Here is a 14,169-nt window from a genome sequence, read left to right as displayed (position 1 = left end):
GAATGTCTTACCTGATCAGCTGGAATGTCTTACCCGATCAACTGGAATGTCTTACCTGATTAACTGGAATGTCTTACCTGATCAGATGGAATGTCTTACCCGATCAACTGGAATGTCTTACCTGATCAGCTGGAATGTCTTACCTGATTAACTGGATTGTCTTACCCGATCAACTGGAATGTCTTAACTGATTAACTGGAATGTCTTACCTGATCAGCTGGAATGTCTTACCCGATCAACTGGAATGTCTTACCTGATCAGCTGGAATGTCTTACCTGATTAACTGGATTGTCTTACCCGATCAACTGGAATGTCTTACCTGATTAACTGGAATGTCTTACCTGATCAACTGGAATGTCTTACCTGATCAACTGGAATATCTCCGGCTTGAGTCGTTCTCGCTCTTCCATTCGACTTTTCATGGCGACAATGATGCTCTGGGTTTTATCATTAGAGCCGTGCCGGACAGACTTCTCCGCAGCGCCTGCACAAGAAAACAAAATCACCATGGTTCAAGCAGCCAAGTCTCTGTTATCCTGTACGGAATGTCTGTGGTTGACCGTGACGCACGAAGGGGTGGAGAGACCAAGCCAAAATTGTTTTTGTTCCAGCCATATATATGGAACGAAATTGCTCGAAAGTGATTAAACAAGGCTAATTCAAGCAAGCAACTAAGGTTCTTTCAATCAAATATCGTTAATAAACTATCAAGCTACAACTGTTGATGATTATTGCAAATATATAGACCGTAGTATTCCTCCGTAGGTAAACAATAATGAAGTGGTTGACCGACAATCTTTTAAGGGACACCGCAGGAATGCATTATGGAGGTTTGAAAATGGAAACGGATGGAAATTTATTATATGCGGATGATCTTTTTGTGTTTATGCAATTTCAAGGTTTGAGTATTATTTTCTATCCATTTCCATCCGCTTAATTCGAGACGTCTAAAAAAATATTGTTAATGTTATGTATGTATTTTATATTAACATTTGATTAATGGACAATTAAGTTGGTAATACCATGATCACCTTGGATTCTTTTGTTCTCTGAGGGAGGATTACTAGCGAAATTCCCTCGAAAACAATAGATGGTTCTAAATTTCCCTCATCCCAATGATGAAGGAGATTTAGTTTCTATATTTCCCTCATGCATTAATAATGAGGGAGATTTAGAAAAAGACAAAATAATATTTTGTCTTCTAAATTCCCTCTACATCAGTGAATAAGAGAAATTTAGAACCAAGATGTTTGTATTCTAGTTTCCACCAGAGAAACAAACAGAAGGCAGCTTCCTGATTTGAGCAGGAATAGACCCTGTACCAAGAGCACAGCGTAGTTGATCTCGTGATACCTAAACAAAATTAGACTAGATCCATGTGGGATGATATTGATTGCTGTACGCATGCGTGCTAATGACGTCAAAGAACTAAGCTGTCGATATGAAGAGCAACTATGCAAATCAACTATGTTTGATTTGAGAATTGTCCATAAAAATGCGGTGGTCTCTAGAGGGATAAAAAGAACAATGCGTATGCAAAGCCCTGATCCATTGAACCGTGTTCGCTCAGCCAACCTAATATTACTCGTAGTTGCGAGTTTATTTCCTCGGTCGCCTGCGGCGTCGGGACTTTAACTAATCATCCCTCAGTTGCGGGGACATTTAATCACTAAATTCCCCTCGTGCCATGCTATAACTTATAATAATCCAGCATGATTTTGACTGTTATCGAGCTTTGGCAAAATTACTTCAAAATCACTCAACCACGCAGGTGCTCCTGTACGAAGGCTCTCTTACGTTGTAAGCAGTCAGCGTTGAGTAAGTCTTTGCATCTCTCGTGGCACTTGACACCGCAATCTGTAAGTAAGATTTCAGCGTTACTTGAGTGTTCCTTAACCAACCACGAATAGCTTAAAAGTCACGTATATCTCGAGGAGCGCAGGAAACTGCTGTTAAGTCACGTGCGAACAGCGCAAGGTTTGCTGACGAAAAGCTGGCGAGACGTTTGTCCAGCAATGGTGACGGTGTTGAACAAGATGTTAGGAGGTGCTATAAAGAACCTCGCCAACCCTTATTTGTTTTTGTTTTTGTTTTGTCAAATGAGCGTAGCGATGCCAGCAACGCTTATTGATGTTGGCGCTATTTGCAGGGGGCTTTAAAGAGCCTCTACCAGCCACTATGTTTTTATCCTAAGGCCAAGTAGAAAGCCTCAATCAAACGGAGATGAGAGCTGATAAGAGTCGATGTGAGCCCCAACTCTCATGACCGTTTGACCGTGCACTCTTACAATATGTTCAAATCTGACATGAGAGTTTAACTTGAACACCCTTTTCGTTAGCCGTTGCCCTGTTTTGCAGCCCCTGACCACACATGCTTTTGATTTTTTTTTTTCTTACTAATAGGCGCAGTGCGCATCACGTCACCTCTGCATTTGAGTCCCTGCCAGGCCAGGCCCCACAGTAGTCCCTCGCACTCGTAGCAGTACGCGGGAACCTGGGTCGAGAAGCTTTCAAAGTTATGCGGAGTTGTGTCTGCAACAGAAAAGAGTCGTTTAGAAGGACAATAACACACAAATACCCAAAGAAAATATTTCTATGATTCGAAGAACATAGTGTGAAGACCCTTTGTCTAAAAGGCCGCTAGGCCCCTCACACATCATAAACCATCCTATCAAATGTATATGCTGTCATTCATCTAGATGGAATGTATACGAGAACTGGTGCGAAAATGTGGAATGCATTGGAAAATAAGGGGCTACTCAAAATAGGTTCCACGAAAAACGAGCTTTTTGGATGGCAAATTCGCGTGCGTTCCAACTTTTGGTGCGAAATAACAACAACAAAAATAAACTTTTGTTCAGCGCTTTCGGATTAGCCAGAAATATCCAGAAAAGGCTTATTCTTATAGAAAGATTTTATATTTGTTCGCTCTGTGAGGTGACGACCGCATTCACTCCTCTCCAAAAGGATTCTTACTGTCTTAAGAACCGTAGCCAGAGTTGATCTGGAGCTGAAACTTGTTGGGGTTTGTTCTCATTTGCGGTATTATTATCTCGCGTGTGATTGGCTGATCTAAATACATCTATTTCAATTAGGGTCACAAGCCAGTCATCACCCGCAGTGGCTTTTGGGTAATGTATAAATTCTAGTCTCTGGAGTCAATATTTACTGGAAGGTACGGCTTTCCAAACCTGGATTAGTTTTTTTTTTGCGCTTATTTGCCTTTTTGTTTGATACCCATAAAACACTGCGGGTTACGACACATGAATTCTCAGAGTGCTATCTTATCTGAAATACGCTACGAGTTAAATCAGCTGGTGGAGCTGTTTTTTCGCATTTCGTTTTGATTATATGGCCTGTCTTTACTGTACCTGATATCGGGAATATTATATGGCCTGTTTTTACTGTACCTGATATCGGGTATATTTTATGGCCTGTTTTTACTGTACCTGATATCGGGTATATTATATGGCCTGTTTTTACTGTACCTGATATCGGGTATATTATATGGCCTGTTTTTACTGTACCTGATATCGGATATATCAATGCTTGTAATGTTTTCTTGTACACATGGGTTTTCTATTGAAAAAAAAAATGTGTAAGAAAGGGAAACATATCAAGGGAACGAAATTGGATGTGCCATACTTTTCATAACAACAAGATTTTCAAAGCTATCCGTCTTTATTATAACGATAAGCTCATCGCAAATCGTTAATTGACCTCATGCGCATAAGAATGCATTTTTTCATGTGATTGTGCACAGACCACTCCTATCCGCTAAACAGTTTGTGGTTCTCCTCTCAGGTCAGAATAATTGCTATTCGCGCATGTGTTACTGCGTCTACATGCTGACCACTCACCAGTTCCTCATCGTTTAGACCAGCTCAAAAGTAGTAAATACTATCTGCGCATGACAGTGCTGAAAAACGTATGCGTGTGTGCGTGTTCTGGCAAAAACAAACCCAATCGTAATGTTGAATTGTCGAGCAAAGGTACGAAAGGCTGACTTCAGTCATTGTTTTGACAAACTGTACAGCATTAAACCCATACTGTAAAAAAATGACAGATTTGCTGGATAATGAGGGAGTCAAAAACAAAATTAAAGCCTTTAGTTTGGTCTTGTTTTCTTAGCATTCGTCAAAATGTGACAGTTCGACAGTAAATCGCCGCCATTTGAAAAAAAAGCTGGTTTTACCGCGCGGTACTGGAACTAGTCTTGCGTTTTTCAGCACTGCGCATGTGCTGTGTTTGCGCGCTGACTACTCACCAGTTCCTCGTCGTTCAGACCGGCTCAAAGGAAGAACATACTATCTGCGCATGTGCTACTGTGTTTGCGCGCTGACAACTCACCAGTTCCTCATCGTTCAGGTTGGCCCGCTGGTCCATGATGAGTTGAGCAGGACACCTGCGTTTGGCCATCATCCGTGGATGATGCTAAAATGGCATCATGGCGAACACAGATTTTCAGATAAGATAATGTTATATAAGGGGCATTACCAATGGGGGAAGCATGGTTACAATTTTACGCGGATAGCTTGTCCTAAATCACAGTGGCAGTTTGAAAAAAACTCTAATATCCTCTCAATTTAAAACCTAATTTACCTTCTAAAAGCAGTGTCAAATTGGGTGAAAATAGATAAAAACATAAGACTTACAAACGCAATGGACTGCTTGCGTCTGCCCAAAGCGATACCACTCTCGACACTTTTGAGAAGTTGCTCATTTCGTTCGATCCTAAAAACAAAGAAATAGCCGAATGTATATTGGAGGGAAATTTGGGATATTTACAATAGCGTCCATCACTGGTACCTTAAAGCGTACTTAAGCAGATCAGACAAAAGAGAATCAGAAAGTACCCATACCAATTTTGCTTCTTGAGCGAATTCGGTGAGATCTTTGCCTTGATGGCAGCCTTCCTCTTTAGACCGGAGGACGGAGGCAAGGTTTTGCCGTCTTCACCTACGACAGTCTCCTCTTCCATCTGCTCCTCATCAAAGAGACCCTCAACAGACTCCGCCTCAACCTGGAAAGAAGAAGGGTTCGCATCAGAGACATATTCTTTCAGGGGCGTAGCCCCCCCCCCCCCCCCCCCCCCCCCATCCAAAAAGAAATGTATGAGACATTATCAAAAATACAGGGAAAATGCCTTAAAAGTCCCTTTTGGGCCACCTCCTGTTAAAAATCCTGGCTACGCCGCTGTGCTTTGGCAACTGCAGGGAGTATGGGAAGATGTTCGCACAATCAGGTGTTCCTTATATCTGTGTCCGTCCGTCTACCAACACTATGTCCGTCTGTCATTTAGTCTATTTGTATGTCCGTCTGTCTGTAACTCTTCGGCGGAGGTTTATGCTTTAAACGTACGCGAAACTACATTGTTTTCACAGAGCCGTATATAATCTATTCAACCATGTGTCGACTTATCTCCCTGGTTGTCTGTCTGGCTGGCTGTTGGTAAATAAGTCTTTCCCTCTGTCAGCCTGTTGGTCTATAGATCTGTCAGTCCGTCCGTCTGAGGCCTGATATGTATACCATTCGTCTAATTATAAGTACGTTATAATAAAATGGAAACGGTTCCTGCAGTCCGGTTCATTGCCCCTCGATCCATCATATCTTACTCACGATTTCAAACATTTCATTGAGTTCCTCCGCAATGCAAAACTCGCTGACGAATTCCTCCAGGTCTTGCTGCAGGTCCTGCTGACTCTCAGGCATACAAAGCACGGTATCTTCCTCCTGCTCTCCTTCCTCGATGTCTTCACCTGGAGTCGGCGAGTAAACCTTGAAGTGACGATGGGCCCTACAACAGCAACAACAAAAAAGACAAAATCCACTATGGCGCTTAAAGTGCGGTAGCTGTCTCGAATATTAAAATAATTTTGGCCAAGAAAGCCCTGTACGAGCTACCCTAGTTCACATGCCTTAGACTTAGCGGCATAGGGAAACGTGCACTAAGAAATCACGGGACTTTTTGGCGGGCGAACTCTTGACACAAATAACCAAAGAGATTGCTGAGGTCGTCACGCAAGAGAGCAACGAAAAAATATCAAGTATTTCAATAAAAATAAGCCCTTTCTGACTTAGAAACTTTGTGGCTGATTCAAAAGAGCTAAATAAGTTGTTTCTTGCTGCTGATCCTTTGTTGTCAAAAGCCGGACGTCGTCAAAAGCCGGACGTCGTCAAAAGCCGGACGTCGTCAAAAGCCGGACGTCGTCAAAAGCAACGTGATTTATTAGTGCCTATTCAACGCCGCTAGGGAATCTTAGGGTCGTAATAACATGATAGTATGTGGTTAGGCTTTAACAGTGTCGTGAAGCCAGAAAAACAGGCGACAGAAAGGTATCAGATCAACTACTTAACGTAATAAGGGGCGGCGGACGGGGAGGGGCAAGGGGGGGGGGGGGCGCTTGTGATATACCTTTTCTAATGTTTGTATTATTTTTGTCTGTACTCTTTGTCAAACCCAAGTACACCCCCCCCCTTCAACGTTATCAAAATCACTCCCCGTACTTACGCCCCCACCCCACCACTTTTGGGAAGATTTCGTCGCCACTGTAATAGAATATCAACACCAGATTTGCTTAGTGATTGAACTAAGAGGCTTACTGTGCGCGCCTCCGTCTGTCTTGCCGCTGTTGATCTACTTCGCTATCGCTCACGTTCACAGTGAAGATCTCGTGTTCTTGTAGGATGGGGACTTCATCGGACTCAACACTTCCATCAACTACATCCACTGCTGATTCAACGCTGCAATCGACGTTGGTTATGTCCGGTTCTTCACTTTGTACTGTAAATGAATATACAAGATACAGTTCTATAAATTCATTTATAAAATTCACATCATATTTGACCCTGCCATGATCAAAAGTTGTCTGGTAAGCTAGACATTTGGTTATGTTTCGTTAGCAAAAATGTTATAATAGTCCAGTTTCGAATTCGAAAATGACCGCTAGACATATTTATTGAGGGCGCATTTTACAGTGTTAGTCTCATAGCCTTGGCGTGAAGTTAATTGTTCACAAATTCTAATGAGAAACTACCGATCCTGAAAATAATACAATAATTGTACTTGTGAATACTTCGTTATTTTGTGAAAATCTATAAATAATTTTATTCACGTTGGGGCTAACACTGTAAAATGGACCCTCGATTAATACGCCTAGCGGGCATTTTAGAATTCGAAACTGGATATTGAACCCAGGACACCTGAATTTCAGAAAGGTTTTTTCAAATATCCTATGGAAATGGATACCATAAGACTTGGGGGGGGGGGGGGGGGGGGGTGGACTTAGGGGTGGACTTACGGGTGGACTAAGGGGTGGACTTAGGGGTGGACTTAGGGGGTGGACTTAGGGGTGGACTTAGGGGGGTGGACTTAGGGGTGGACTTAGGGGTGGACTTAGGGGTGGACTTAGGGGTGGACTTAGGGGTGGACTTAGGGGAGGACTTAGGGGGTGGACTTAGGGGTGGACTTAGGGGGGGTGGACTTAGGGGTGGACTTAGGGGTGGACTTACGGGTGGACTTAGGGGTGGACTTAGGGGTGGACTTAGGGGTGGACTTAGGGGGTGGACTTAGGGGGTGGACTTAGGGGGGTGGACTTAGGGGGTGGACTTACGGGTGGACTTACGGGTGGACTTAGGGGGGTGGACTTAGGGGTGGACTTAGGGGTGGACTTAGGGGGTGGACTTAGGGGTGGACTTAGGGGTGGACTTAGGGGGTGGACTTAGGGGGGTGGACTTAGGGGGGTGGACTTAGGGGTGGACTTAGGGGTGGACTTAGGGGGTGGACTTAGGGGGGTAGACTTAGGGGGGTGGACTTAGGGGGGTGGACTTAGGGGGGTGGACTTAGGGGGGTGGACTTAGGGGTGGACTTAGGGGTGGACTTAGGGGTGGACTTAGGGGTGGACTTAGGGGTGGACTTACGGGTGGACTTAGGGGTGGACTTAGGGGGGTGGACTTAGGGGTGGACTTAGGGGGGTGGACTTAGGGGGGTGGACTTAGGGGGGGTGGACTTAGGGGGGTGGACTTAGGGGTGGACTTAGGGGGGTGGACTTAGGTGTGGACTTAGGGGGTGGACTTAGGGGTGGACTTAGGGGAGGACTTAGGGGGTGGACTTAGGGGTGGACTTAGGGGGGTGGACTTAGGGGGGTGGACTTAGGGGTGGACTTAGGGGTGGACTTACGGGTGGACTTAGGGGTGGACTTAGGGGTGGACTTAGGGGTGGACTTAGGGGTGGACTTAGGGGGTGGACTTAGGGGGGTGGACTTAGGGGGGTGGACTTAGGGGTGGACTTAGGGGTGGACTTAGGGGTGGACTTAGGGGTGGACTTAGGGGTGGACTTACGGGTGGACTTAGGGGTGGACTTAGGGGGGTGGACTTAGGGGTGGACTTAGGGGGGTGGACTTAGGGGGGTGGACTTAGGGGGTGGACTTAGGGGTGGACTTAGGGGTGGACTTACGGGTGGACTTAGGGGGGTGGACTTAGGGGTGGACTTAGGGGTGTGGACTTAGGGGTGGACTTAGGGGTGGACTTAGGGGTGGACTTAGGGGTGGACTTAGGGGTGGACTTAGGGGTGGACTTAGGGGGGTGGACTTAGGGGTGGACTTAGGGGGGTGGACTTAGGGGGTGGACTTAGGGGTGGACTTAGGGGGGTGGACTTAGGGGTGGACTTAGGGGTGGACTTAGGGGTGGACTTAGGGGTGGACTTAGGGGTGGACTTAGGGGGGTGGACTTAGGGGGGTGGACTTATACTTCATTTTGACGCATACAATGGTATTGTATCAGCAGACCTCACCAGAGGAAACCTCATAGCTAATCTAGGTTGTTGTTTTTGTTTAGCATTCAGGGACACATGAGGTGGAGGGCGATTGAGCGATTATTTTGATATTTCACCTCCCCCACAACCCAACAAAATTACTGTACATGAAAGCCATAACAATACAATACACAACCTTATGTATATTGTACAATTCAATACAAAAGGCGCAAGGTTGGTCCAGAGCACTCACTGTATGTACTGTCCACTGATAAAAGTTCCAATCAGCATCCTTAGCTCTGAGGTCACTAGATATATCTAGGTGAACTTTCTCCATCCAAATGCACACGTAAGATTAACTACTTTTTAACTACCAATGATGACATCAACCAGAGTCAAATTCGTCACATAACCAGGGAGCCCCCCACCCCCCCTCTGGCCCTCTGGACACATGCCTGAGGGGAGAGGAAGAGGTGGGGGTCACTAACACTAACCTGATTCCACCTCTTTTTTGTGGCGCTCGCGCTCCGCCTGCTCTTTCAAGATGTTAATCTCTTGGTCCATGATGGTGTAGAACGTGTCAAGCTTTTCCTGTAGTAGCCTCTCCTCTTCCCTTGTCAACCCTTCCAGAAAATAAAAGCACATGTTTAGAATTTCAATACCGCAAATAAATATCATTATTAGACATGATCCAATGTGCCTCAAATGTGACTGACTTTATTTGTCAGTGTCAGTTTTCTGACAAGTAAAGGGTAAGATTTAAGGTGGCATTTTGTTTCTCGTATAGAGCATTAATAGGCTCTATTTCCAGATGTCCCTAGTCCTCATAGGCATACTGGGGGTTCACACAAAAAAGCTGGAAATCAAGTCTAGAGTATTAACAAGATCATGAAGATAGTCACAAGATACTGTAAGGCCAATATAGTACATCGGCATAATTTGCATCTCTGAGGCCTCTATTATCTATATTTACTGCAAGAGCTTAGAATCACAAAATCATTATTTATACTGTAGAGTAGGTTGTCCTTCTCTGAAAAACCTCTTTTGTTCCTTACATATAAATTATTATTGCAGTCAAGTTTGCCATGGTGTATTGGCTGTCCATATGGAAGCATCATCATGCTTTTTCAATACTATGCTCACTGTATAATGGTATAACCAACCTGATGGTAACTCGAATCTTGTGTCAATCATGAGCTCATGGCCAGAGGGGATTGGCCCCTCCTTGCTGGATTCCAGTGTCAGAGAAATCCATGTTCCACTCCCCTCCTGCAGTCAGTACAAGTTCTGTCTTAAACTGTGTCTCCATGTGTCGGAGATATTTGATAACATGTGCATCCACATGAAGCATATTCATATCATATCTACCAAAAAGCAGTGGAAATGCATGGATGGTAGGCATTAATGTAGGTAAAACCTCTATTTGCAAACATCTCCAGATAGGAGGGGACAGGGTGCTAATTCATTAAACATTTATTCCTTCCTTGTTCACTCCCTAATATATATAGCGTGGGCTTGCTTTGGATAGGATGTTTGAAAAAAAGCCGCCATAGTATCAAAATAAAATGTGCGACACTTTAAAAATGTGCTGTAATAAATTAATTGGCTTCCAAGAATCACATATAAAATATAAAATATTATGATATTCCGTTGGTCTGATCTTGTTATAATTCATCAAAACAATTTGAACAATGTCGAAATAACAAGATGGTATTTGTGTGAGATTTGTCTGAAACCAAGGTTTGTTTACTATTTATGCATCCATAATCCATCTGTTGAGTGAGCACTGTATGATTGGAAACTGGGCCATGACAGTTAAAGGACACATACCTCATTTGAGTGATGAATCTCCATGAGAGGAATCTCCGCACTTCCAAGCAGTGAATCCTTGAAGAACCCTTTGTTCCAGAGCTCCAATAACAAGCTCTGGTCAAGTTTACTGGTTTCACTAGAACAAGGAAAACATTCTTGAGTAAATTACAGGCCTGTACCCAGGATTTTACCTGGGGGGGGGGGGGGGGGGGGGGGAGGGGGGTGTGAAATCCGAAAAAGTGGACCTTACTTTTCTGGAGGGAAGGGGGGGGGGGGGGGGGGGAAGAGAGTGAGAAAGAACAAAAAGGGATTTTTGTTATGCAGTATCTCCACAGGACGTTTATTGTCGGATTTGGCTATAAAAAAAGTCTGACTTATGGATTGATGACAAACCAGCGTGATCTAGCTTCTGCTTTATAGTTTTGTCTACAAATAACATGTCTATGGAAAACCTAAGTTGACTTTCGACCATTGTGGGGAGGTTCGTACGCACCCCCCCCCCCCCCCTGGGTATGGGCCTGAACTACATGCGTGCTAATCTAAAGAGAGGGAGCCTGGGTAGTTGGATGATCTGAGCAGGCCCCTGACCCCATTATTTTCAATGATTTGACTTAAAAATAAGATATATTAGTAAATTCAAAGGAATACAATGGATACCTCCCTTTTTTGAAACCCTTGCTTTGGATCACACTTTTTGAAACTCCTAGATCTGCCCCTTGGTCAAATATTTTATATAATCCATAGCATGTTTTTTTTGCTTTTTGAAACTCCTAGACCCAGGGGTGGATTCAGACTGATTCAACCGATTCCAGTGAATCACTCAAAATCCCAGAAAATTGTTTTTTTTGTAGATTTGAATTTTAGAACGTTCAATAAAAATAAACATCAACTGTTGTCTGTTATTTAAACACTATTAGCACCTGCTTCCTGGGTTTCGCTGTTATTTCTAGCCCTACACATACGCTATGTTATTTCTTTTAGCGCTTGGACAGCATTTCCGGTCCCCCCCCCCCATGGGAAATATTGCTCCTGATGGTGAGTGATAAATCTAGTTTGGGGGAGGGGACCCATTTAGAAATTTTGCGTGTGCATAAAAATTATGCGCGTGTTCTTGAACTACTCAAGCTCTTCACCGATTGGCTACGGTCCACACGGAATCACTCAAGCTCTGTTTTGATTGGTTGCTATAACATGTGAATCACTTTGGAATCAGTTGACAATAAAATCCTGATTCTACCCCTGAGAAAGTAGGCCTTTGCTTGCTTTAGCGTGTGATCTCTTGTACATATCTCTCGAACCGAAATCTTGAAAAGCAAAGCATGGCTTCACAAAATGCAGACGTTTCTCGTGAAGAGCCTGTCTGCCGAAAGAAGGAGTGTTATCCTTTTGATTATGGCGTAGAATGTGATCGAATTCAGATCCCTAGAAGTTGGAATTAATGATGAAAGAATGGCGACTGAACGATAGCACTTCCGAAAAAAAAAAAAACGAGAAAAATTCAGAAGTGGTCGGGTGGGTCAAGGGCCAGCTAAAAAAAAAAGAATAAAATTGAAAATTAAACAAAAATTGCTGGTCTATATTTTTGGCACCTTGTCAATGATTGCAATTTGCCATCTGGCAAATTGCAATGAAATGTGCAAGTAACCCTCCCAATAGAGAAAGAATGACAAAAGAAACGGTATCATGTCAACCAAAGGCTGTCCTTTCGATGTTGTTTTTGTGAGTGGTCTAAAAGAGCCTGGGGCAAGCATGCCAGAAACCTGTGATATGATGTTCATTCCAAAAAAAGGGATAGGGTGTTGGGTGGGTTTACCTCGATCCAGTTTCTCATGGATGGTGTAAGATCCTTTACACCATTATTTAAAAAAATAAGAAATGAAAATAATGGTAACTTTTGCACAATGGAAAATCTATGAAAATAAATTAAATTGCATCATTAGGTATTAACTTATATCATTTTAAACATTTTCATTAAATTTGTTTTTCATAAAAAATAATGGCTATCGTAAACTTAAAGTCTTATCAAGAAGACGTCGTTGCACTGTATTCTGGCGTCAACAAAGACACCCCGTCTTTGAGACAAACATACATATAAAACGCCAAGACTTACAAAATAAACTCTTGCTCCCACGAAGGCGAAAATCCTTTGACATCTTCAGAGTCGAGGAAGACATTCTGCAAGGTCGCCCGCACATAGCTGTTAGGCTTGCCTTTGGCTAGTAGAAAAATAATTTTAAAAACAGTAAATTATCGTAATTCCTCTTTCCGTCTAGTTCTTATCTTAATTCTGGTTATTTAAACAATTAATTAGGAAGAGGCCGGAGTTAAAGTTAAGTGATAGTCGGTAAGGTTGAAAGCATTATAAGTAATGTCATAATCGTTTAGATTATTACAGTTGAAATGTCATAACAAAGATTGTTGCGTACTTTGACTTCGAGTAAGTATAAATAAGTTACACAATCAATGAAGTAGTCACTTTGCGACATTGTTTGATGTGAACAAAATGTAAACGATTTTAAAAGAGACACGGGCGCATGATTTCTTGATCACCTGCCGTAGACCTTCTTAACCTAGCTTTCCCAAAGAAACCGGAAAATATGAGCGACAGCAGTAAAAGTTTTGCTGTTGGATAGAGAAAGGGCACTTCTTTCTAGCACATAGACCTTTAAAACGACTATCGGTAAATTATAGCTAGCTCATATCAATGTTAATGAAGATTAAGCAGTATATGTACCTTGATGTGGCTTTATCCTTGCTTTCTTGACTGCAGAGGATAATAAAACAACTCGTAAATGCCAAATTCGAGAGGAAGTTAATAGACTAGCTTTGTTGTGCCTTGAGGAAACATCATAAAAATTTTCTTGTCTACTCACCTAGAACGCAAAGTATAGACATTTTAGCTTAGCTAACTGGACTAATCAACCCATGATGATTGCCTCTTGAGTAAATCAGGCCTTTTGCAGCCGTTATTCGATGGACTCTGCCATCTGTTAGGAGATGGAATTCAAACCGGACTCTGCGACGAGCGATTATTTATTCGACTTGTTCGGCAAATGAGCAATCGAGTGTGTGGCGTGACGCTTGGTATTCGACGTCATGCATAGCTTTACTCGGATTGGCTGACATACAAATAGCTGTCATTTTCGGTATGGCACACTATTTTGGGATGAGGTCTTAAAAATAAACTTTTTCTTTCGTCTTAGCCAGTCAATTTTATTTCCATGAGCCAAGGAATAGGGGTTCACTGGCTGTGCGCAATTGTAAAAACAAAAGCTCCTCTAAATTGAAGTAAAACACACCTACCCCTCTCTTTCAGTTCGTAGAATAAAGCCCATATCTAACGAGAAATCGCTATCTGGCCTGAAGCAACGAGATGCCCTGCCAGAGCGCATATAGTTACGCGCGCAAAGCATTAGCGGAATTTGAAAATTACACCAGCAATCGCATAGGTTATCAAGACTTCTCACGTTAGCTATGAAAACAAATATTTTCTAGAAAATTGACTGTATGTCTTTAATTATTTCATTCATCAATGGAATATTTAGTATTTTTGCTTATTTTTTTAATAACAATTATATGGGAGTCCTGTGTCGCATTCCCCATTTC

The 14,169-nt window shown here is 42.9% G+C and overlaps 1 protein-coding gene and 1 long non-coding RNA gene across 5 annotated transcripts in view; one reads left to right on the top strand and one right to left on the bottom strand.

The window, feature by feature from the left end:
* LOC5503043 (protein unc-13 homolog B) overlaps positions 1 to 13,623 on the bottom strand; it is a 43,710-nt gene extending 30,087 nt beyond the window's left edge. For all 4 annotated transcript variants that reach the window (XR_007308225.1, XM_048728203.1, XM_048728205.1 and 1 more), the window contains exons 1-15: positions 13,437 to 13,623; positions 13,298 to 13,327; positions 12,674 to 12,779; positions 10,582 to 10,699; positions 9,915 to 10,020; positions 9,246 to 9,374; positions 6,603 to 6,783; positions 5,619 to 5,796; positions 4,862 to 5,022; positions 4,655 to 4,733; positions 4,350 to 4,433; positions 3,527 to 3,578; positions 2,424 to 2,531; positions 1,798 to 1,857; positions 364 to 484 (exon numbers count right to left, since the gene is read on the bottom strand). Coding sequence is in view for 3 of the 4 variants with exons in the window: in XM_048728203.1 (XP_048584160.1) it covers positions 364 to 484; positions 1,798 to 1,857; positions 2,424 to 2,531; positions 3,527 to 3,578; positions 4,350 to 4,433; positions 4,655 to 4,733; positions 4,862 to 5,022; positions 5,619 to 5,796; positions 6,603 to 6,783; positions 9,246 to 9,374; positions 9,915 to 10,020; positions 10,582 to 10,699; positions 12,674 to 12,779; positions 13,298 to 13,327; positions 13,437 to 13,458 (1,535 nt within the window). In the remaining variant the exon portion in view is untranslated. The remainder of the gene's footprint in view (positions 1 to 363; positions 485 to 1,797; positions 1,858 to 2,423; positions 2,532 to 3,526; positions 3,579 to 4,349; positions 4,434 to 4,654; positions 4,734 to 4,861; positions 5,023 to 5,618; positions 5,797 to 6,602; positions 6,784 to 9,245; positions 9,375 to 9,914; positions 10,021 to 10,581; positions 10,700 to 12,673; positions 12,780 to 13,297; positions 13,328 to 13,436) is intronic.
* Positions 1,552 to 3,339, top strand: LOC116610613. The gene is made up of 2 exons (XR_004293367.2): positions 1,552 to 1,859; positions 2,403 to 3,339. It is a non-coding gene; the product is annotated as an uncharacterized LOC116610613 (long non-coding RNA).
* Positions 13,624 to 14,169: the final 546 nt, after the last annotated feature.

Source organism: Nematostella vectensis, chromosome 5 (assembly GCF_932526225.1).
Source record: "Nematostella vectensis chromosome 5, jaNemVect1.1, whole genome shotgun sequence".
NCBI classification, from domain to species: Eukaryota; Metazoa; Cnidaria; class Anthozoa; order Actiniaria; family Edwardsiidae; genus Nematostella; species Nematostella vectensis.
This window is presented reverse-complemented; position numbering and strand designations above follow the sequence as displayed.